Genomic DNA, 26,060 nt, shown 5'->3' on the forward strand with positions numbered 1-26,060 from the left:
TAGGGGCGCTGTTTCACGCGCTTCACTTTGGCACGCGGTCCCGCTTTAATGACGTAGCGAAAATGTATACAAATCTTTTAGAGGTATCAGCGGCTGCTTTGGATTTAGTAGGAATGGGTCATTTAGATTGTGCTGTTCTCCCACACTCGCTACCAACCCTTTTGTTATTGTTAACCTGTATATTCGGACTGTCACTAGGTTCGGAACTGGGTTTTGTGACATGCGGATCCGTCCTTAAACTGTTAAATATAAAGCACAATGTGAGACTACACTCGCATGACGTACGCTACGGCTCCGGTGAGTTTCCTCTAGATTATTAAGCATTAATAAACATAAATCGTGTTTTAACCTAATTTAACGTTTCTTCAAATATAATGACTGATTTCTATGTACAAAGGCTATCAGTGTAAACTTGACATAATTAATGCTGTTTCCTCATGTGTACCGACACATATAAAATAACATATTGGTGACTTTTCGGGGATATTTACAAAGCAAATATTACTGAAGCGATGAACATGAAGTCAGTATATATAAACACAATTACAGTTTGGATTTATCCTTAAAAAAATGAATCCAGGTCCAAACATTCTGCAAATACAGGAATAGTGCAGCCCTTACAGTTAACCACAATCTGTTTGCCAACATGGGCCATTGGGTTCAACGTCAAACCCAAAACAACAACAACAACAACCAACAACTCAACTCTGAAAGTGATTTTACAGACCTTCATACCATGAACAAACATTCTTATGCTTCCTCAATTCCAGTTTTTTTTGTCCTCCAAAATCATAGGTTGGTCTTCACTTATCCTAGGTTGGTCAACTTTGAGTAATATTTGTACGTGTGTATGTGTGTGCATGTGAGGCAGGTAGCGGGCAGCAGTCTGTAACAGGGGTGACTACAGTGGAAGACAGCAACAGCTACTGGAGTGTCCGTGGGACAAGTGACACCTCGTGCCATCGTGGCACCCCGGTCAAATGCGGACAGAATATTCGTCTCACCCATGTCAACACAGGACGTAACCTGCACAGCCACTACTTCTCCTCCCCGCTGTCCTCTAACCAGGTAGGTGGTGTGAGAAGTACATGGGAAAGAGAAGAGGTTTCAGGTTATGCGAAGCATCATCCACATAGCTGCCTGCAGAGATTAGGAAATTATGTTAATGTCTTGAAGACAGTTTGACATTTCCAGCATCATTCAAAAAGTTGAATGGGAAAATGTTAATATTGTTATAACTCATCTTGGACCTGTCAAGTCCACTGATGGATTCATTGCAGTATCATTACTGATATGTAGTAATAGATGTAAAATACCAGGAGGTGGATGCTCACATTGAGTGGAAAACAACGTTTTGAAGTGGAACTGAGTTGACTGCAGCTTTTACACTTCAGGAAAATTACCAGACTCTCTGGGAAAACAGCCTTGGGTCAACAAAAACCTCTCCAATATTGAGGAAGCGTGAAAACACTGTGTCGCTGAAGTGTAACAGGGTTGTAAGACGCGTGATTATAGAAATGTGTCAACTGTCAGACACCTTGGTATACTGTTTATACCATCGTAGTTATTCTCTTAACATTCCACTGTGTATCGGATTGTTGTGGACACTGTCCAGCATCTTGTGCGCCATCTTACAACAGCTGATCTGAGCATTCCCAGAGCCTGACTGGTGACTAAGGGCTATCTGGCTATTATGTTGTAAATCAATAAACAGGACTGCTTCATGACACTTTTTGATTTTCAGTATTGTTGCATCAATGTGATTAAGTCCCTTTCCAGATGGGTATGGGAAGAAAATAGACATTCCTGTCTGGTTATTTTATTTGTAACCAGTTTCTCAGTGTTTGACAACTAAATAACATGTCTTATGTCTCTATGTTTACTGTGTTCGGATATTTAGCTTGGTAAATAATTGGATCTGTGAAAGCTGTTCTTATTGTACACGAATGGAAGGCAGCTGTTAGCTGACGATTAAAAAGAAAACATAAGTATCATATATGTCTGGAAAGTTAAGTGACTTTAAAATGTCGCAAAAGCACCCTCTATATTCCTTTCTTCTAATCTCTTTCTCTCTTGTCCACAGGAAGTGAGTGCATTTGGCGACGAAGGGGAAGGGGACCACCTGGACGAGTGGACAGTTCAGTGTGGGGGATCTGTGTGGAAGCGCGAGGAGGCTGTCCGCTTCCGTCACAAGTCCACTGACGCACTACTGTCAGTGACAGGGGAGCAGTATGGACGGCCGATCCACGGCCAGAGGGAAGTTCACGCCATGTCGAGCCCCAGCCAGCACAGCCTGTGGAAGGCCATGGAGGGCATCTTTATGAAGCCTAGCGAGAACCTGGCAGGCAGCCGAGACTACAGTCACCTACACACAGAGTTCTGAACTCAACGTTTCTTCTTTGTATCCGTCACTTCCCATTGTCCTCTCTGTCTACCATTGTATTCCCACTTCTGTCTCTAATTACACTTTTTCCACCAACCTCTCATTTCCCTTTCCCATCACCTTTTGACTATCATCTTTTGAGGAGACTGTACCAAAGTCTGTCCTGGATCAGGGTACAATAACTTGACTTTATCAATCCACACCAACCTCTCTCAATTATTGTGTTTTATGAAACACAACTTGAATCCTCAAAAGTCCAGCAGCTAAACGCAAGAGAGCTTATCACATTTGACTAGTATTAAAGTTTGCCTTAACAGGTACAAAGAGATATAAAGGTATTCCAAATACTGTTTCACGTTACAACGACATTTGTATCACTGTTGAATGCTTTTTTGTGAGATCACTGCCAACAGCAGTCACACCACAACACAGAAGGCAGTGCCGGTTTTGCAGATAAGTATTAATTCATCAAGTAAGTCTTGGGCTTTGTTGGATTAAAAAAACATTGTTACACTTGTGCCTTTATCCTTTTTAAAATGTAGTAGGATAGGTATTTAAGCCTTTTAAACTTTTGGAAAAATAATAATTTAATTGTGTTTTTATGGCATTTGTAAGCCATATTATACTCAATGGATAAGCAGTGTTACCTTTTGTAAATTACTTTTTCCCCTTTAAGTCTCATTAAGTGTTTAATATAAATGATTTAACACTAACTGACATGACAGAATACGCTGTTTTTCTTTCTTCTGAGGTGTTTTTTTATATCTGCATCATTGAACTGGCTGCTGTTTGTCAGTTTCTAAGTTCTGGAAGAAAGTACAATGTTTTACATCCATGCTGTTTGCATACATACGTGTTAGAGCAACTCTTTGTTCGAGAGGTTCATGTGAGCAACAAACATGCAATGAATACCTCATATTAAAGTGATCTTTATGCATACTAGTATTAGCGTGACTCATTTATTGGATCTTTTTTTACTTTGGTTCCTGTGGTGGAAATGTTAATCCTAATATAATTTAAAACTTTAATTTATTTAAAGAGAGCATCTGTCGTTCTGGGTTTTATTGCAATAAATAAGATCCACATGTGCAAATGCAGACCTCTCACCCACCCGAGCTGTTGAAGCGAGAGATACTTAATGACGTTGATCTGGCAACTCTTCTCAGTTGGTCCTCACTTAAAATGAATCTTTGATGTCATCAATGACTTTCCTGATAACTGCATGCACAATTTGCTAACATGAATTATGAGATAAAAGCAGCGCACTTAAGATAAACAGATAATGTAATGTTTCTTTTTTACTGGTCTCCCTTGATCATAGATTAATTGAGCAAGTTGGAATCACTTTATAAAGGCCAACATCTTCATTTTACACACAAAGATGAAAACAGACTAAAGGATTTGAAAGTAAGGCAAGCTGTGAATGTCTAGCTGGGACATTGTACTTATAATAATGCGTTGTTTGTCTACTTAATGGAATGTTTTGTTTCATTATCTGGCACTTAATGGGGTTTGAGGGCATCTGCTATGAGACTATTCTCACGTTGCTCTCTAATTATCATGATTTAGAGTAAGTACTTATGTGTGCACTGCTCCATATAGGACGCCCTTTTCTAACCCATGTCAAAGAATTGAGTCATCACATATTGTGTCCAGCTACATAGTTTTTTAAGATGCACACCTCAGTGGTGGAGGGGTAACTTCTGTGTACATGTCTGTCACAAATTCCAAGGTTAGACCAGTCACAGCAGTTATGTGTGTAGTGCTACAGTACCTCCGTGAATTGTGTGAAGGTGATATGAGAGCTTCCTGCACTTGAAGAGGCTCCTCCCCTGACTCACAGCTGCTGTATGTACGCTCTAGTACCTGCATGGGGAAACTGCAGGAAAGGGCGCTCAGTGAAAACCATGCTGTGTTGTCATCCTATTTTTAGGGTTAGTATTCAAAATGACACAGCGAGGATGATAACAAGTGACAAGTGAAGCAAAAAGCCTACTTTATACTGTGTTTTATTATTATGAACAGTCAGTAAAAATGTCCCTGCTCACCAGCTTATGGAAAGCCAAAGGTTATCTGTAATTGTTGAGTCTTATGTAATAATGTTTTACCTTTGTATAGTACTGGGTAATATTGTTTGGTTATTAGTTACAAAATTGCAGAATCCCAAGGCTCAAACATCTTACACAAATAAATACAAATGCTATATATTTCTATCAAAACAAGGTTTTATTGCATAAACATATATGGATATCTTTTTTTTTTGATTAAACAGATTGAACTTGTTATTTGCATTTTTTTAATATCCATTCAGTTGGCAACTATTGCTGTTTTCTTTGTCCTTTTCTAAGCAGCATGCCAAGGTTGTCTTACATATCTGTGTGTAGTTTTATCTTTATACAATCTGCAAGGTAAAAACATGTTTTGTTAAAAACAAATCTCCAAAGCAACTTTCAAAAACATGAAAATCATGAACTGATGCCGTCCTGTTCCAGATGTACAGTATCATAATGTAAACTTCAAAAGTGTTGATGAAAGGTCTTTCAAATAAGTTCCCCTCACATAGTCCATGCAAGGATGTCTGAATGGCACACTTATTAGAGAATTGTAAAGATAAAGTGGTCTACGCTGGTTTCAAAAGGACCATGAAGCTAATAGACAAAGGTGAAAACATGGTCCGTTGGTAAAATGCCAATGTGCTGAGAATATCAAAGACATAAACTTACTCACGAAGATTAGTGTATCACACAGCAATTTATACAGGACTATGAGGCAGTGAGAACATTCAATAAAAACCTAATATGACTAAAACACACAATATATTGTATTCAATGTCATTCTCTAACCACAGTGACGCCTACAAACTCTAACCTATATGACGTGAAACAGAGATGATGATGATGATGATGGTGATGATGATGTGACCTTGTATTTGCATATTTATGAAAATGCCCTCTCCTGCACTCCGATTTGATTAATAGCTGGTAGAAATTAGAAAGAAATGTTATTACAGTATAAACTGCAAAGTCAAATATGTGGGAGTAGTACATACATACTTACATTTAAACAAATACATATTAAATGGATTTCCACATCTTTTAAAGACTTGAAAATCTAAACAACAACATGCATACTGATTTACAGTATAATACATTTTTGCTGTGATACTTGATCTTAAAAAGCTATTTTTTATTTCAAGAGAAAGCCCTCTCCCCTTTATATTTAGTCTTACCCGGACAGCGTATTAACTCACATGGCTGCACATTAGTGGGATTGAAATATCTAGTTTGGTTTTCATCAGACAAAAGAAGAGATCATGGCTTCAAGGTAGTAATGATCTGATCCAATCATGTCCAACAGGAGCACCGTGCAATTTAGGAATCCACATATGTCGCTGTTATGACACATCATTTTGCAATCCGTATGAACGAACAGCGCATTTCAAAGATGGCATCAACATCGGGCCGCGTGATGTGGTAGTGTCACAACATTAATGAAAATATGTTTACGTCATCTATTAATATCACAGAATAATTACAGAGAAATTCATAGAAATTGAGTTAACTGTGATGAACTGTGTTCAACGGACTCTTTACATTTGTTTAATAAAAAGTGAAGCTCAGTCTCAACATTTTTTTGGAAAACAATACCAGAATATGAACATATAATTACAATGCTATTCCAACAGTAGATACACAATGACGTTTCTCTACTTCCCAGCTCTTGCACTAGGATGTTCAACATCGGGGTGGAAGGGGTCCATAATAAAAGAAGAGGAACATGATTGTAAACTCCTACAAGGTCTTTTCCAAACGTTTTCACCACCGTATGTTTTATAAAGTTGTCGTGCTATCAGGTCTAAACCATAAAACATAGCTACCTATAATGCTAGAAACTACTACAGGTACTGCAGCAGTCACCTCCACTTTATAGTCCAATCCTGAGCAGTACATTGGTACGTCAACACAATTTGGGTTGTGGGGAAACTATTTGTAGTTTTGTCATTAAAAATAGTGAATGTTCACCTACACAGACCAAACTGCTCCAGTGACACTTACATCACACATATCAAAAGCTCAAATTCAGTGGCGTTGTTCCTCACTTCTGAACACCTTGTAAACATGGTTGTTTAAGCGTTTAATGCAGATATCATTTGAACCACTAGACTGTAACCTTTTCTAAGAAAACAGCTGCTCGTATTTCAGCATGTCAAACTCTACTGTATATCCCTGAATTATCTCACTAGTTTCTACCCTTCATACATTCTGCTTGAGAAAAAAAATACATTACAGGCAAAAATAACTTCTTTTTATATATACAGTATATATATATATACTGTATATATCTATACAGTGAAATCCATGGGAGTTAGAGTAATGTTTGATATGGCAGTATATATACGGGCATGCTTTGTGTGCGGTTTATATTTACCACAGTTGGGCAGTATTACAATGAGATGCTGAGGGGAAATATATTCTACCAAAACATAACAAAAAATATTAGAATCTATATCTGGTCCTTATAATAACCAACAACATAGCTCCGCCTTCATAGCTCCACCTTCATACCTTTTCCACCTCTCAGCCAGCCTGAGCTTACATTGTGTAAACACACCCACACAAATATCCAGGGGTCAATCAATCAATCAATCAATCAATCAATCAATCAATCAATGAATGCCAATACTTAACAGTGGAGACAGGCGGACAGTGATGATTCTTAACTGGTCCCTCACTGAGTATTGAGTTGTGCTCCTTGTAGATACACATAAAGACTTCATGTGGCCCAAGATCAGTGGACTGAGTCGAGTATGTTGATCTTTCATAAGGAGTGATGTTTATACATCATTATATGAGGTGTGAGGGGTTTACTAAGCATTTAAATACTGTGCCCAACATTCAGTGCCCAACATTCACCCACATTCACTCACATTCAACGCTACTTCTCTAGGGTAAATATGCAATTGTCCACAATAACCACTGTTTGATTTTGAAATTAGGAATGGCTCAAAGCACCTTATAAACATTTTCAGTAATTAGAAAATCAAGTGCGGTCAAAATAATACCTTCAATTTATTCTCACGGTTTATATAAAAACAGAATTGTCTTCCAGTTCAGGTTCTTTGTGACCAGTCAGTCCAGTAACTCTACGTGGTGACATCTTCAATGCAAAACAAATATATCTCTCTTCATTTCACTCACGTTGTCTGCTTCTTTAAGGTAAGTTCAAATTAAACATTAAAAAACTCAACTGATTGTTTAGAGAAGGGCTCTGGTTGTGGCTGGTCCTGCTTTGGCTGCAAAGACAAGATGTGAGGTCATGGCTGTTCTGTCCACTCCCCGTGCTCACAGTGCAATTGGTTACTCCATGCCGTTCCGCAGCATCTGATTGGCTGCGATGAGCATGACACTGATGATGAAAGCCATAGCGAAGGCGCAGATCAGGCTTTTCCTGACACACGTCTGTCGATTCTTCTTCTTAGGATGGACTGAGGGGAGTCAAAGAAAAGAGAGAGGAAAAAACAGACAGGAGTATTGTTGTTATTCTTTATCCGCAGTTTGTGCCTCTCATGGGATGGTGATTAGTTAATTAATTGATTGATTAGTTTATTGACTATAATGTAATGATACAAAATAAATATAAAATACAACCTTAAAGGACATACACTGTTTGTTTTCTGGCTGGAAGTTAGCGCGCAATATAAAGCAAGAGCCAGGTAGTAACCGGCACACAGCTGTACATAGTAGTTTTTACACTTTGGTTTGGATTAAATAGACACGTTTTAACATGTAAAGTTGTGTGCTTTAAAAGGGATGATAGGCAGATTATTTTGAGGAAACCAGATACATTTCACATCATTTCACATCCTTTAACAGTGCTAAGGGTCATGATCTCCCACCCACACACAGTACAAACAGCTAATATCACATCACAACCGAAGCTAACATGATGACTACAAAAATAAAGTTAGTAAATGGACCTTTGAGTTATGGTGAATACATTTTCACCTGTGTCTCAAGATGCAAGGTAGAAACAAGCAATCATGTTTTTCTACTTATCTGTGACCCAAATCATCAGTGGAAATATCTCAAATGTTAAAAACGATCAATACATGAAGGGCACAAACTTGTTCTAATACTTTCTATGATGCAGCAGAAACAAAGACAAGAGGAGGGACGTGGAAGCTTTCTGCTACCTGTGGAGGCTAAAAGTCAGTTCCCCCCGAAAGAGATAATCTCAGGATATTAAAAAGAAAGAGGAGCAGAGGAAGATGTGTCGTCCAACAGCACGAGCAAGAACCAATGGCTTCCTCCCTGCCAGCCTCCTTGTCTGTTTGTTAAATCACATGCTGCATCAATAAATCAACTCAGAGGTCTGAGTCGTGGATCTGTGAGGGATTGTGAAAGGCGTTGAAGTCCTGACGGACAGGAAGAAGATGGGAAGGAAGCACGCATGAAAGAGGGAAGTTGAGGATGTGGGAAGAGGGTTAAATGTGGCGAGTAAGTCAACTGTTCCTCTTTACCTCTTCCTCCCTTCTTCACCTCTTTCAATGCCTTGCTATACGGTTTCCTCTCACTAACTTGTTCCCTCAACACCAGCAACTTTGTGAAAGAGAATGCCAAACCAGCAGTTCCCTGATCCCTTCTTTAGCCTCTTATTTCCTCCTTTACTGTCCCTTCTCTAAGTTTCTCCATTTTCTCGCAGCGGTCTCTGTTTAGGTTTCCCTGAGACTGTAGACCAGTACCCAATGGGTTCATTAAGACTATTCTGGTTTTCTAGCGTGTTGGAGCTGTCTTTATTTTTGTACTAGTTTGACTTGTGGATGTTTCACAGTAGAAAGGCAAGAGGGTCAGACAGAGGGTCAGATTTAGGCTTTTGTCCCACCTCTCAAGCAACCTAACTTGGTCCTAAAATGCCTTTTGTATTTCAGTAATGCAAAATAAATGCATTACTTTTAGGCAAATGGCTAATGTATTTTTTTTTCATTTAAATATCACATCTGTTTTTTTTAATATGCCTCTTCTCGACCTTGCTTTCAGGATCACAGGTTACAGATGAAGCCCTCTGTAATGGCTTTGTGTTGGTTGAGCAGCAGATTTTCAAGTTTCCATACTGTGTGCGATCTTACTTACTTTTCCTCACCTTTCTTCTTGCCAGCACACTCTGCAATATTGTTCTCCTCTATTTCCCTCTGCCTCTGTTGTATTCACCAACAAGTAGTTACAACTTGTGATGATTATAATTCTTTTTGCGTCCTAATTAAGCAAGCAAGATATAACAACAATAAGTTGTTAACTATTTTTATACGCAGACTAGCTGTGACTAGTCATGTTGGCCGATGTCTTGTAGGGAGGATATTTTCTTTCATTTTGCCCTAACCAGGGCCGTCGTTAGGCCTATTTTAGGGGGGCTTCAGCCCCCCCAAAATGTTCTTCAGCCCCCCCAAATAATTTGGCATTATTGGCTTTAAAACTTGTTGTCATTAAATTAAACTATTGTTTCTAACTTGGACAAGTTATTTATAACTCTAACATGCTACATATGTGCGTGCGTTTAGGTTTGTATGTTTTCTCCCCCTTCAAATTACAATCCAATAGCTCATCATCATACTGAACGATATAATTTCCGGGCACTAGGACCTTGGGGAGGCTGCTGCGCTGACGCTCTCCCTCTGCCAAGTAATGTCTCTTGTCAATGACATCCAGGATTATAGGCCAATGAGGTGACCTCAAAGTAAATGATGCACGGAGTGAACTTGTAAGTCCAGGTAGTTACAGAATGTGGCTAGTTGTTAATGATTGTTACCTGCTTACATTCAGGTTTACCTGTAGGTCCAGGTAGTTACAGAATGTGGCTATCGGTAGTTGTTAACGATTGGTACCGGCTTACATTCAGGTGTACTTGAGGCAACTAAAAGGGAATAGCTAGCTAGCTATTTTGTTAGAAACTGTCTCCATTGAGCGAGAGTGTGAACGAATTAGAAATAGAAGAAATAACTATCGACATCTCTCTATTTTTTGCATTAATATATATTCTTATATATTTTTTCCATTAAATGGTATATTTGACACTGAACTAGTTCATCTTTATCTCAGTGATAGTGTCCAAATGAGCATAAAATATCACAATGAATATCACATATACTGAATGCAAGCAAAACTAGAGCAAAATCACACTCTTTCTGAATGCGCGCACACATTTACAAAAGTGACACTCCCCTTGAGGCTTAGCCCCCCTTTCTTTGTATCCTACAAACGCCCCTGGCCCTAACCAATAAGTAGTGACATATATTCCCCACGGACATTATTTTTAGTTGATGCAAAAGCTCTTCCCGCCTAAGCGCTTAGTCTCTCATAAATAAATGTCGGGGCAAAAACCCTCTTGTCCTCGGGTGACAGTAGCTTGTGCAACTTCTTTGAATATACCATTTAAGGTTGCATGTGTTTGCATGTGTCTAAAGAACCAGAACAGGGTTCAATGCAACTTCAGGACACCAATGATGACTGACATGTCCTGGGTTCATCATAGTGGACACAAGCCAAAACATTATTGATTATAGAGGCCCGGGGCAGTTGAGGTAAAGAAAAACGGCTTTGTCATCATTATGTAGCTCAGTAGATCAAACACAGTTATTTATTTTCTGAGTTTCTGTAAACGTATAAAGGATGGAGATCTTGGACTGAAACGTTAGCAGTAATTTCTGACAACATCATTTGGAGGCTCAGAGATTCCTGTTCCATTCAGCTGAATGTTTCAGGACTTGTCTGTATTTTGGCTCATGGTTGATTACTTGTACATCTGTTCTGGTAATAAAGTGTTATAAGACAACCGTGCTTAAGGTACTTTTGATTTCTCACAAGGTAACGGAACATTCATTTCCACCACAATAAGCATACCAGACCGACATGAAATGCTGAACAAATTAGAGATGTGGGTATCTACACCTGAACGGGGACGAGAAACAGACTAGTTCAACCCATTTTAACCTATGCTAAGCTACGCTGATTGTATACTTATAGCACACAGATAAGAGAATGGTATCAATCTTCTAAATCTAAGTCTCAGCAAAAAGACACATGTGTATTTCCCAAAATGTCAAACAATCCCTTAATCAGTTTGATAAAGCATATAGTTAATTATTTAGATTAATGTTCGGAGAATGTTTTGGTCATGGTTACGTTTACTTAGCTCAGTGTAAATTGCAGTGCTAACTCAGTTTTTACAAGTGTATCCCTGTATATAAGTACAGGTATTTGTAAAAGCAAAGTTTCTACAAGAACAGCTTCCTCACCTCCCTCATACTCAGGGCAGTTCCCTGAGGTTTCATTGAGGCTCTCCTCCTCGGTGATGATGATGTTCTCTATGTCCTTCATTGTCAGGTGGTCCCGGAAGGCGTGGAACAGCACCTGCTTCAGCTCATCCAGAGACAGCTGCTGCATGTCAAACTGCAGGGGGAAAAGGCGATCAATACAAAGGCACAGTCATCCACAAACTGCCTTTATGAGGGCAGATAAATATAGAAGATAAGAGTGAGGTGTGAAATATAAAAGCTGCACAAATCTATGGCATATGAGTTTGTGTTTTAATTTATAGATAGAGTCAATTGTAATGTAATGGCATCATGATGCCTATGCATCGCTGGTGCTATTTCTGGGTGCCTGAATCAGTATGCAAACCAGTGTGTGTGTGTGTGTGTGTGTGTGTGTGTATGTGTGTGTCTGTACATTAATAACGGAAAATAAATGTTTACAATTGGTTTAATGGATGTATCAGTGGCAGAGGAAATACGGGCACATTTAAGTCCCTTCAGGTTGTTGTATTCTCAGTTGTGTGTTCATGTTTGTATTTAAATGACTAATGGACTCTGACCAATCCCTGACTCGAAGTCTGAATGTCAGCCTCTGTCCTATTTCCTGTCTGCCCTTCCAAAACATGACGTCCTTTCTGTCCCTCCCCAGCTGATACCTTCTACAACCTATAGACATATCTTCACACACCATCCTCAAACCCTCTAGCAGCTAAGATTATGTACCTCAGTTACAGTCTAAAATACAACCAGTAGCTTGGTTTAGCACAACAGATGGACATACTGAGGCAGGCGAATCAAAGAGGAAGAAAATAGGGGGTATATATCGAGAGAGAAAGATACATACTGTGAGATGAAAATAGGAAAGTATGGTGGGGTCAGAGCAAATGAGACGAAGGAAGTAGTGGGAGCCACAGTTGGAGAAAACAGCACTGGTAGACACATTGTGGTCGAGACGTTAAAGAGTTGTGATGGCGATGAGATGTTCATTTCAACGAGGGAACGGAACCTTTAAAACAACATCTTTCATGCCACCTTAGGTAAAACGGCAGATGTTGTTTACCAAAGAAAAAAAACTGTACCATATAGGACTGGGCATCAAATCTCAATATTGGCAGTGTGTGACCATCAATTACTAAAAACCTGACCTTGAATGCCCGGTCAGATTTGTAGTTTAATTCAAAGGAATAGTTCGACATTTTGGGCAACTCTGTCTGAGGAAACAGAGGAAACCAGCTCAACCACTAACTCACTCTTTTAATGGGGTTATGTGCTTGTGGTATTAGACAAACAACATAACATGCTAATTACTGAGCTTCAGCGGTGACCTGATGCACCCGAGGGCTTGTTTCTTGGAACCATCTGAGATGCTGTCATTGGAAAGTGGAAAAGGGGCAGGCACTTTCAAAAGAATACTTGTCATGTGATTGGATGAACCATCTGTCAATTAAAATCTTGTTGAAGACATTCAGGAGAAGAGCGAAAACATATTTTCCATCAAGAAAAGCCTTCAGTGTTCTTACCTCTTTTCTAACTCATGGAAATACTCCAGAGTTCTGATATGACTGATGCTATTGCAGCATCAACGCTAGCACACACATTTTGTTATGCATTAAACTTGAAATACTTAGTCTGTTTTTTTTTTAATGTATACTGCATGTCTGCTTTCTGTGTGCAGTGATGTGCAGTCAGAAAGCACTGCACATGTGTATTAATTGCAATTCATTCATACTACTTTTTCAAATGATGTGTTATTATGGGAACATGCCTGTGGATACACACACACACATAACAATAATAGCAAACCTGGAACATTGGAGTAAATAGAAAAATAATTTCACATACACACACCATATACACACTCGTTAAATCACTCTGACTAGTTTTGATGCAACATGTTTTTTTTTACTCTTCCCTCTGTCACATGCAGAACACTATTTGATAACTACAGTAAAGTAGAAAAACAATAGCCTGAAATCAATAATATTCTCAATTTAGCAAACTTGGATCAAACAAAATTACCTTTTCTTTTTTTCGTTTTCAAAGAGCTTGGTTTCACAAGGATGCTTTTTTTGCATGTCAAACAAGCAAAAGTGACCAATTAAGATAGAAAGGTGGTCTGACACAACAAAGACGGTTAAAAGTTGCTGCATCATAAATTGTACGCTTTGCCAAAGTAAAAAAGAAAAAACACAATCCAAAATGTAATTCTGACATGCTTTTGTCCATGGACTAACAATAGACCACGACTTGAACTCAGATTAATCTTCAAAATGGGCCTACATTTTCAATGATAATGTTTTTTAAAAATATATGTTTAAATTATTTAATTGCATATGTGATTTTACCGTGAATTCATGTGGTCAAACATGAATACTGATTGGATGTTTGACTGCTCTGACTCATGCAACCTTGTGAGGCCCTCCAGGGCAGAGAAACAGGCAGCGGCATCCACAGTTGGAGGGCCTGAGCTGCCCGACCTGCTCTCCTTCTTGCCAAAGCTGTCTCAGTATTGAATGGATGCTGAGAAAAGTAGGAACAACTCTTCGGACTGCAGCCGTGGGACAGACAACATGACAGCTCAGAGCAGGAGCACGGAGTATGTGCAATGTTCCTGTCTGTCTGTCACTGGGGAAAAGGCCACAGTGGAGCCGCTACCTGTTACAACCAACAGAGTGATTTCTGGTCTCTGAAAGCAATCCACAACCACAGAGAGAAAAAGAAGTTGCAGCCAACCGCCATTCCACTAGCTGTTGTCCTGAGGACGCTGTTTGGGCTACTTTCTTCACTAAAACTAACCTAAGTGACCCTGGACAACCAGTATCATGAAGCTGGTTATGACCGGTTAAACACCAGAACTTCCAGCTACGAGCAGAAAAGGCGGGTCGCTACGTTACGAGCCACATAATCAGAAACATGACCGAGATAAGATGATAGTGCAGCGACAATTAAAAGTGGTATTCAACAATGTAAAATGCAAACAATATAATCACATAAGCAGAAAATAATAATAAGCTTTAGAAAAAAAAGAAATCATGTCCAACTCACTCACTCACCCTCCTAAGTCTGAATGAGGATTTGGCCCTTGGCGAGCAGTGGCTGGGGACATACTGAAGGAGCCAGGACACATCAATCAGAAGAACAGGTGCTTACACTCCATCCCTCCCGTCTAATCCTTCCTGCCCTCGCACTGAACAAGCTTGTTTCGCCAGTCGTCTACCTGCTTTGTCTTCTGACCCTTCTCTAAAATGTCACCCAGGGGGACAACCTGCAGGCATTGTGTCTTTTATTCTGTACTCCTCTTGTCTTATTCTTCTGTCTCGCAGCAGTGCTGTCAGGGTTAGGTGGCATCATCAAGTTCAAATAAAGTTTCTGTCTCACTTTGGACTAAAGAGGAAAATATAAACACAAAGATGTCCTAAACTCTATGTACACAAATACAAACATATATAGGGGACAGAGCTTAGTATAAAATTGCAGGTGAGATAAGTTATGTTTAACAACGAAAGCAGAGGCTACAATCAACAATGAATGAATTAAAATTAATTAATTTGATCCACAGAAACAGAATCAGTCCCAATTGAATGTGATGAAATGCAATCTGAAGCAAAATAGTTCACAGTTGAGGCACTAAAATCAATAAGGCCCTGTTCAAATCACTTGTTTATATGAGTGGACCCACGGCACTTGAATAGCACCTTTCATAGAAGATATGCAGGCCAAAGTGCTTCACACATAAAACACTGAAAATAAAAACACACATCATAAAATACAGATATGAGGAAAGTAAGACAAAATAGAAAAACATAGAATGCATAACATAAGATGGAAAATAAAACCCACAGTAATAATAATAGTGAAATCAGTACCCATACATGCAGAACACTTCAACGAAACACTACAGCAGCATCAAAAGATCTCCAATATTTTCGACGGCGTGTTCCTTTCTTTCTACATCGGTCGTAGATATTTGAATTTTTAAGACAACAATTCAGAATACGTTGTGCCTTGAGATCACTCTCTGCCAATTGGTGCCTTGGTCTCTAAGACTATAAATACCACACAACAGAAGCTACTTTTCCCGATGGACACAGTCTCACCACCGGTCTTGATTACACCAAATGTATTATTTTACAACTACCCCAGAACGTCTTCCCTAAGGTGAAACCTCACTGTGGGTTGGGCACACTCACTCACTCACTCACTCACTCACTCACTCACTCACTCACTCACTCATTCACCCTCCTAAGTCTGAATGAGGATTTGGCCCTTGGCGAGCAGTGGCCGGGGACATACTGAAGGAGCCAGGACACATCAATCAGAAGAACAGGTGCTTACACTCCATCCCTCCCGTCTAATCCTTCCTGCCCTCGCACTGAACAAGCTTGTTTCACCAGTCGTCTACCTGCTTTGTCTTCTGACCCTTCTCTAAAATGTCACCCAGAGGGACAACCTGCAGGCATTGTGTCTTTTATTCTGTACTCCTCTTGTCTTCTGTCTCGTAGCAGTGCTGTCAGGGTTAGGTGGCTCCTCCAAGTTCAGGTTTCTGTCTCACAATGTCAACACAAAGATGCACACATGCCCTTTACTGTTTGTAGACAAATACAAACATAGGGGACAGATCTTAGTACAACATTGCAGATGAGATAAGTTATTTTTTACCAAAGTAAGCAGAGGCTACAGTCAACCACAAATAAATAATAGATGACATTGGTCCACAGAAACAAAATCCGTCAGAATTCAATGTGATGAAAAGCAAAATATTCAACATTCGGGGGACTAAAACCAAAAAGGCCCTAACCCAGTCACTGTTTAGATACCAGTGTTAAAATAATTGCCTCATGGTATACACTTTGGATGAAACCATCCACGAAATGGCAGTTATTATATAATGTGTTTCACTCTAAGTTTGGCATCACTGGTCATCAGTATGGACACAGCAGACGGCAGTGATAAGCCTGTCACTGGCCGGCTATTTCTTTCCACTTCCTTCATCCTTCTTCTCAGTCTCTGTTTTCATTAATACTGACAGGTGGTCGACCTTGATACAACTTGAACTTGAACATTTGACACAAAATGAATGCAGACTGGATGTTCACAAGTTAAAAGAGTCGGACATTCTATTTTCACACTGTGGATATGAGACGTAATTGGCTACTTGGAAGGATTGTCCTCAACCTCAATAAAATTACATTGTAGGTTTTTTAAGTGCTTGCAGGAGCAAGAACCGAGATTGGGCGTATATTGATTGCCTCTCAACAGCTCTCCACATATCGACGGTGAGCCGGCAGCTCGTAGCTAAAAGTGGGGACAACAGAGCGAACAGTGCAAACAACCAGCTAATAATGTCTTGCCAGGCGCGGCGTTATCAGCTGTAACCACTGGATGAAAGTAGCGCACAGCAGCGTCCATGAGCTAACCATTGGGGCACTAACATACACTAAAAGCATATGGCTTGTCCGGGTGGAAAACTGGGAATACAACACACTCTACTCAGGTAGACATTACTCCACTACATCTTTACATAGAACATAGTTAGTTGCTGCCATATTAATGTTCAGAATATTAAACACAGCTCCTTCAAAATGAATTACGTTAGTTCACTGACAAACTCTTTCAGTCGCACATGTACTGCGTGTTCTGTCTAATTCAGAGTGTGACAGTGTGCATGTTACTGGAGACATCTTGGAGAGAAGGTTCGGGTGAATCGTTGGCCGTACAAACTACGTAACTTTGACACCCAGAGAACATGACTGGAGGCAAAGTAGTAATTCGACATTTTGTGTTTTGCTTTGTTTGATGAGAGGATCAATAAACACCCTTCTCATGTCGGTCTGTTCAATATGTAAGAGTAACTTTGTTGTTATTAAAGCTGGACCCTATTGGCCCATGTGTTTGTGTATATGTGACTACTGGGGACATTTTTTTTGTTGGTGGAGTATTGAGGGAAAACACTGCAGCCAGCAGCTGGCAAACAGGCTGCAATGTAAACGCTTGGGCCAACTCCTCATCGTCAATACAATTCAACTTGTATTGAGCCTGTTTTAGCCACTGACAGGCTCAGATTGTTATTATAAGTTCCTGACGACATTTAGGTCTGAAGACAACTGTGAAAATATAAGTGAGAGTTGGAGAGAGGAGTCTTGTGTTGTCAGAGTTTGTGCAGAAAGCGGAGCTAGTCTTATCTAAAAGATGTTCTATGTCACAAAATAAGCCTTAACAGGGCTTATTTTGTCGATTTCAAGCTAGTCGTGGTTAAACGTTGTGTAATATTGATACTTGTTACCCGGAGAGGTTGGAAGATTTTACGTGAAAAGATATACAGTTTTAGAACTGTATATAGAACGTAAAATCTTGTGGCACTAACATTAGCAGTGATTAGCAGAGTGTGTTCATCATCAACCTCATTACCAAGTGTCATTATGTCTATTCTACACTAGCTACTGAGGGTTTACTGAATGTACACACACGCTGCCTTTTCTTTTTAATGATTGAATAACAGTGAATAAAGACCCACCTGACTTGGGAAAATAGGTTCCAAATTGTAAGCCTGAGACCTGTCAACTTAGCTTAGCATAAACAGTGGAAACCAACTATTGCTTGCCTGGCGGCTGGAATATCCTTGAGTTATGAAAGGTGATAAATTATACTTCTAAAGTTCAGCACCTAATCTTTACCCCCAGAAAGATATTGGTTCATCTTTATGCACTGTAGCTTCATTTGGAAGGCAGGATGCTTACTTCTTTATTTACTGTCAGCAGACATTAGTTTTTTCAAAGCAGATATCTAAATCTCCCCAGCAGCTTTTACTCAAACCATGCTACAGAAAAAACGAAATGTTTCTCAAATATTTCACCTGAACACTAAATTAAACAACCACCTGGACACACAACATGTAGTCCACACACAGATGTACACAGAATGTAATTACACTAAAAAACGACCAACTCTAGTCTCTACGAGGAAGTCAATCATTATACATCTCACTGTGCAAGGATATTATATGAACATTGAACTGAGTCATTATGGCCCACCATGATGTGCCTCTTTCTCTTCCATTTTTCTCTTTTATTACAATGACTTTCCCTCTTTTCTCTCTTCCTCTGAGGTCTGTGAAATATAAACAGACACACACAAAATAAACACACAAAACGCTGCTATCACCATCCCGAGAGACACACTTCCTCCCCCCACCATTTCATCCCCATTTCCTCTCTCTTCCTATATTATTTTGCTCTGCTTTCATTTATCCCTCTCTCTCTCCTATCCTGCTTCTCTCTTCTTGCGTCTCTCATTTTTCCTCCCTCTTCTTCAGTCGGTCTTTCTCTTTGTGGGACGTGAATATTTAAAATCAACCCTGAGACAAACACTGTCTGCGACCTTCATGAATCACAGGCTCTCAAACCCCTTCTTTCATTCTTTCCCACTCTCCTCCTTTGAGATTTTCCTTTATATTCCTGTATCTTTATGTGGGGCACCCCCCTCCCCTGCACCAACCCCCCCTCCCTCCCCATCCTCACATATTGTCCATCTTGCCTCTCTATTCTCTTATCTCTTTCAGCTGACTGGCATACTGCAGCCCGTCTTGCTCCATCCCTCCTTCAGATGCAATGTGTCACATTTATAAAAGGTTTTCCATTTCACACGATTCAGAAAGTTAAGTTAAGTTTCCAACGTGTGAATGGCATAGATAGTTGTTGTTGTTTTTTCGGAAGTGATTGCACAATAAAAATATAAAATCTATGGAAATGGGGCCCATGTGATTGTAACCTGAAACACACACACCTCCTCATTTCAGTGAGTCACCCTCTAAATGTTTCTCCTCTCATTTGACTCAAGAAAAGCAGAACTGCTTCCTGAGAGCTGTCTGCTCACCCAGCCGTCCTCACACTCAACCCCCCTCCTTACACACACACAAACAGACACACACTTAAAACCCTGCACTTTTCATTATTGTCGCATCTCTTACCTAAGAGGCAAAAAAGCACTTTGAGAGGAACACATTTTCTGTCAGGAACAATTTTCAAAAATAAAGCAAGCACATTCAAAAGCATGTAGATGAGCTGCAGCAGTAATAACATCTGAGACAAATAAAATTTGGACAAATGAAAGCACACACGCTCAGACTTTCCTCATAGTGGGGCACATCCCTAAAATCTTTATTGTGGAAATACCCTCTGTGGATGATACACACACACACACACACACACACAAACACACACACACACACACACACACACACACACACACACACACAAACCCCAAAACATTCACGCATACTCACACAAAGAAACACACTTATTTCACAGCAGGTATCTTTTCCTTCCGAGGCCCTGAATCAAAGGAAAGAAAAGTATCTGTTTTTGCCAGATAACAGAAGAACGATGTGGGAGGCCTGAGAGTGTTTGTTTGTTTGTGTGTGTGTGTCTGTGTGTGAAACTACAAACTTTGTTTGTGCTTAAGGATGAAAGCCTTGTGCTTAAGGATGAAAGCCTTGACCTGACTGCTGAAATACACCATCAGAGGTGAGACAGAGTCAGAAAGAGGATTAGGATAAGAGTTAAGAGTAAAATGATAAGGATGTAACTCCTAAGTGATGGGGGATTGTGAGTGATGAGAAACTCCAGCGTTGGGAGGAGAAGGTTTTGTCTTTCACCTGCCAGAAGATGTTGTCGATGGTGCTGCCAAGGAATCCTTCTCTGTTGTCAGATGACAGAAGTTTGGGCCCCAGTATCGTCATGAACTCCTCAAAGTCCACTTGGCCGTCCCCTGCACACGCACACACACACGCACACACACACACACACACACACACACACACACACACACACACGCACACACACACACACACACACACACACACACGGACAATAGAAAATCAGAAACACAGTCAGGAAAGCTGGCTGACAAGAGCTAAATAATGCATTTAATGCTGAAGTTTATTCGCAAAGAAAGCGCCCTGAGATAGACAAACAGATGGAAGTTCCCTCATCCATTACAAATACCCATACAACACCAGCACTAATTCACCTTTCAAATAAGGTGTGTGCTCCTATATGCAAAGTCATGCCTGTGCATATGTGTTTTTATTCAAGCGATTGTAGATAGCGCTTACAGATTGTTGTTTTTTCTGTTGAAGTGACAATTCAGTAAACATTTTGCTATTTTAAATTCACGGGACACAACTTGTGTTTGCATTATGTATTCTACTGATGCATGTTTTTTTAATAAAAATCAACAGCCAGCGTCCCGTGGAATTAATACTCAGTGAACATCCCCACAACAGCATGTCTTATGACTGAGTTACTGCATGAACAACTTACACTATATATCGCGATATTGTTATTACCATCCTTTAACATGTTATCTAATGTTGTATTTATTGTTTGCAATATGTAGCTTATCAAAAGCATTAGATGCAATCTGACAAGTCTCTGTGCTGCTGTATATCTTATTGGTAGTAAGATACAACTCTATTTCATGGGTCTGTAATTTCTGAATAATTAGAATTTCCCTTGAATGAATCATGTAATTTGGTGGTATTGCAGGGAAAATGAAGACAATATGTAATCAGTAAACTTCCAATCAATTCTAATTAACTGCTGTAGTAATCTAGTCTTCTAGTCAATCTAAAGCAAGCCAGCTGAACAGACACAAACGTAAGATTTGTCCATAGGCAAGAATGCAATTCAACATGTAAGGAGTTTACCTAAAGATAATCTTTAGGTAGGTTTAATTGCTGTTCTTTCCAGGAAATCCCTTTCACCCCCACAATTAGTGCCAAATTACACAGTTCTACAGGAAATTATCAAGAAATTACTAATTACCAATAAAATGAGGCGTTACTTTATAATACAGAATAATATTATTACAAACAGCATCAATTCTCTGTGCTGAAACCTGACTGCAGTTTTAAAAAAATTGGAGTGTCACATTTGCATAATATAATCTTGTGTTTTTAGACAACTTTGCCTTAAACCTTAGGGAATGATAAGAATAGAATGCAAGAAATCAGTGGATTAAGGTTTCCGAAGCAAGGGTTTAATGACGTAAAATTAATCATCTGAGGGACTAAGACCTGATAATAATTGATATTGTTGAACTAATTGTGCTGCGACCGCATTCAGTGGTTTATTAGTGCCGTCGTGGAGATGATAGAAGTCAGAAGTGGGGGATTATTACAGAGATATTGTCTCCTCTCAGAACAAATGGGAGCAGATGCTCTCAGATGGTCAGACTCGTGGAGGCAAAAGCTTTTAGCTTTTAGCTTTGACCTTTGATATTTTTCGCAAGTTGTGGAATGAAGAGCAGGCAGATAAGAACCAGTTGAAAGATTGAGTAGCTTGTTTGGGATTCAGGGACTACTTCGGAGTAACTGCAACCTTCTGTGGAGTCACAAGCACAGCTGGAGTTTAAGGAGCAGCAGACGACTTCTCTCTTTATTGTCTCCAGGGGAATTTATGTTTGACAATTGTCCACCTGCTGCTATATTAAGGCAGTTTAGAAACTGTTTTGCAGGAACATTTTGAAGGTGGCAGTAACACAAAATCTAATTTTGTCTAAAACAATTAGAAGAGGCATACACTTGTTGGCCTTTTTTAACAGTGTTCATTTACAGGACATTCAAATTCAACAAAGCAAATATTCATACGGCTTGCTTTTAATGAAAGGCAAATATTTTGACTTGTGTATATCATATTTTAATAAAGACGAAACAACTACAGAAAACATTATACATGCAGTAAATGTTAAACAGCCTTGTGTGTGTGTGTGTGTGTGTGTGTGCGCATGCATGCTCTGTGCATGCACCTGTGTGAGTCCTTATGTAGTGCCTCACCATCCATGTCCAGTCTCTGCATGATGATGGCCAGCTCCACTTCGCTGGGCATGTAACCCAGGGAGCGCATGGCCATGCCCAGCTCCTGTTTGGAGATGAAACCATTCCCATCTCGATCCAACACACGAAACGCGTCACGGATCTCTGCACGACAAACAAACAACATATCACTGTATTGTCCGTCAGTGGGTCTCCCTGACAAATCATTTATTTTCCTGATAAGGCCGATATGTTTCAATGACCGACCTACTTGCTGTTTAGGTTTGAGGTAATTTTAAAATGTTGACAAGTTGTAAAGTCTTACACATTGTAACAGTGAGTCATCAGGTGATGTCAATGAAATGAGTGAATAACAGATTTTAGCAGGTCTGTAGACCGTGTTCTTCCCTGGTGACGATAACAGGCTTTCCCATTAATGAACTGGAAGTGCTGCATTCTTTCTCTCAAGGTGATGTGGAACTAGCGCTCTCCTTTCCTGCAGTCCCCCCCCCCCTCTCTTTCCTTGTCTCTCTTACATCTTTATATACTTATTGTGTTTTACAAACCCAGAGGGTTCTGTATCAATCCCTCCACATAGCACAATCTCCACCAGCACTGCCAAGAGCATTTCCGATTCTCTCCTCCCACATGAAAGGCTTCCTTCTGACTTGGAATTGCACACAGCTCATGAGGCATCTATCTGTTCATGCAGCAGAATTACTCAAACCTCTGAGGACCTTCTTAGAAAATACCCCGGTCAATCTCCGGCTAATCACCTGCCAATCAGTTACTACTTTCTGAGCGGCGGTGGAGCATGGGTCTGTGGTGGAGGTGGTCAAATGTATCGACTTCATAAAGACAACAGAGATAGGACAGACTTTACAAGCCTTTATTCAACATCTTTTCACGGGCGATCATTTTTTTCTGTGGATCTCGACACTTCAGGTTCGGGAGAGGGTGTAATTTCAGCTGGCATTCGCCTTTTGTACAGATCTTTGCAAAGAAACACAACTGAGAAGAGTAATAGCCTGCTGCATGAAGGAATATAAATCTGAATATTTTCCTAACTGAAACAATGGATTTTATATGAATTTGTCTCCCTCAGGCTGTATGTCAATAATATTCTCGTCCTGACATACTGCTCCTGCCTTCCTTAGATCTGCCTCCTATGACTGTCTTTAGTCAGTTCTGTCGCAGCCCCAATAAAAGCCTGTACATATCCCCAATGGCTGATAACTAGACGCGAGCGCCGAGCCACTGCCTCTCTCACTAAATACAGTGAGAATCAGAGGCGAGGGATTGAGAATGCGAGCAAGCATGCAGCCTCCCAAAAGAAAGTGAGACGTATTTGTATGCAACAGTGAAGAGTACATTTTCAATAGGGTACGAATGAGCTGGTACTTCATGTATTACAATGCAATGCCTGTCTGTGCGCTTGTATCAGCATGTAGCCCTGCCTGTGTATTACGAATTCAGCCCCCAGGACTGTACTTGTACTCAGTGTGATTGATGAAATGCCTCCAAACTAGAGAAAAGGACAGCGCCGATCCAACACAGGGGTGATTAACTAGCCTTCTATCTGCGCTAACAGATGATCCTAGAAGAACCTCCACTATCTCTCTGAAGTGGGATTAGGATTTTTTCAAATGCTGGAAGCAAACGCCATGGATATTTTGTCCACATCAAAGAGTCCAATTGGTTGTGTTGGATCTGTGGTTGACAGGGCTTAGGATAATGTCTCATCGTGATGTCTGGAGAAAGAGTCCAAATTGAATTGACGTAATAACTATTTTAACCTTCTCGCTGCCCTTGACGAAACTAACCAACACTAATGATGGTGAGGCATTTCAGTCGCTGTACCAGCTCTGCTTCCAGCACACCAAAGCAACTGTTTTAGTGAACTGGGTTGAGTCGAGTTGTGCACAAGGGACATTGGATTAAAAGATTTATGCTACAAAGTACTTCATACCAAAGCTTATTCGAGCAAACTACAATCAGCCACATGTATAAACACAAACAAACAGCCTCAATCACAAGCACACTTTCATGCTCTCTGTCCGCGTTCAGTGTCAGGGTTAGCTGTGTCTTTCCCTCCAAAGCAACCCATATACCCAATATATTCACTCATTGCAGTGTATACGTTTTGTGCAAATGGCAGATGTGAGGTTATGTCATATGATAGACTATAATCAGGACCCAAATGTAATGATGTGCAGTATGCTTCAAAACTCCTTTGAGACAATATATACGTGGGTAACAGATTGTATTCGTAGTTCTATATATTTTACTTGTGATTTTGTATGTATTTTATTCTTTTTAATGTTTTGTACTATCTGGACCTTGAGTCTGAAAATAAAAGTTTGATTGATTGATTGTATTCCACTATATCTGGAGGTAACACTGAAAGTGTATACATCTGTAATAATCAAAGTTGTTATTTCACTATCTGCCTTTGTCTTGTTCGCGTAATACATTTGACAAACCTTGTTTACAACTTGCCTGTGCGCCAATCAGAAGAATGGCATTGATCATGCTTACCGCAGTCTTTATTTATTCTTTTAGCAATGTTGACGCATTCCAAGATCTCAGGAATTACTTTGGGGAGTACAATGTTATAATAGCCGATTCAATCAATGGCCAGAGCTACAAAAATAAAACCCATCTTGTAGAACACTAGTTTCGCTTAAATCATAAGGGTGTTTATGTAATCATATTGAGAAATGTTGTTAAACTTTGGACTTATTCGGCCGAACCGAAGGGCTCTTGTATTGACTGTAGAATAACATACTTGTGAAAGGGAATTGTAAAGGGGGATTTGACCTATGATTTGATTGTTTACAGACAAAACACATGCCTGTGCTTTACCTCAAATTGTCAAAGTGCAGTTTTGTTTTTATACAATCGACCAAGCATACAATCTTTCATGCAATCTTCATGAAAAATGGATTGAAAACTTGAATCTGCAATACAATATCAATACACTGGTGTCCTACTTCAGGCCTCGTCATCTTATTTCTGTCATTCTGAGTCATGTGACTGATTATAATTAAAAAGCAGCATAATTGGAAACCAATGCATCCAGTCAAGATCTGATAAAATGACTGAATGGAAAGCGGTTCCCCGGGAGAATTGAGGCGTTGTAACTGCATTGTTCGAGTAGTGAAACATGACTTGCCAGTATACCTCACACTCTACTCTGCAGACCCACCACCTCCCCCTCACTCTCTCTGTAAGCGCACTCACCTCCCAGCTCCTCTGTGGAGATGCTGTTGAGCTGGAAGGCTTCGCTGCCCTCCGTCAGGGAGCTGCTCAGGTAGTTGTCTGGATAGAGCAGGCCCGCCCGCACGTGGTGGAATGGCATCTTCTCCCTGCAAAGTAAACACACACATACACACACACGCACACAATCTAAATAAACGTTGCATGTGTGTGAGCAAAAAAACTACAGGTAAGAGGGATTTGAGTCTCAGTGTTTGCATGTGTATTCAAAACCTGACTCCCAGCACGGCCATGAGCCCTTTTTAGAAACACAAGCTCCTGTGAGGAAGACTGTTCAT

The 26,060-nt window shown here is 40.0% G+C and overlaps 2 protein-coding genes across 2 annotated transcripts; one reads left to right on the plus strand and one right to left on the minus strand.

The window, feature by feature from the left end:
- The first annotated feature begins 7 nt into the window (after positions 1-7).
- Positions 8-3,325, plus strand: sdf2 (stromal cell-derived factor 2). The gene is made up of 3 exons (XM_034549578.1): positions 8-297; positions 872-1,068; positions 2,084-3,325. Exons 1-3 carry the CDS (start codon positions 63-65, stop codon positions 2,381-2,383), a joined length of 732 nt encoding a protein of 243 aa, XP_034405469.1. The 5' UTR covers positions 8-62; the 3' UTR covers positions 2,384-3,325.
- Positions 3,326-7,740: 4,415 nt separating this feature from the next.
- Positions 7,741-25,864, minus strand: caln2 (calneuron 2). Its single transcript, XM_034550649.1, has 5 exons — positions 25,747-25,864; positions 22,525-22,668; positions 20,344-20,456; positions 11,673-11,826; positions 7,741-7,868 (listed from the first exon to the last, which is right to left on the minus strand). Exons 1-5 carry the CDS (start codon positions 25,862-25,864, stop codon positions 7,741-7,743), a joined length of 657 nt encoding a protein of 218 aa, XP_034406540.1.
- Positions 25,865-26,060: the final 196 nt, after the last annotated feature.

Source organism: Cyclopterus lumpus, chromosome 14 (genome assembly GCF_009769545.1).
Source record: "Cyclopterus lumpus isolate fCycLum1 chromosome 14, fCycLum1.pri, whole genome shotgun sequence".
Lineage (NCBI taxonomy): Eukaryota > Metazoa > Chordata > Actinopteri > Perciformes > Cyclopteridae > Cyclopterus > Cyclopterus lumpus.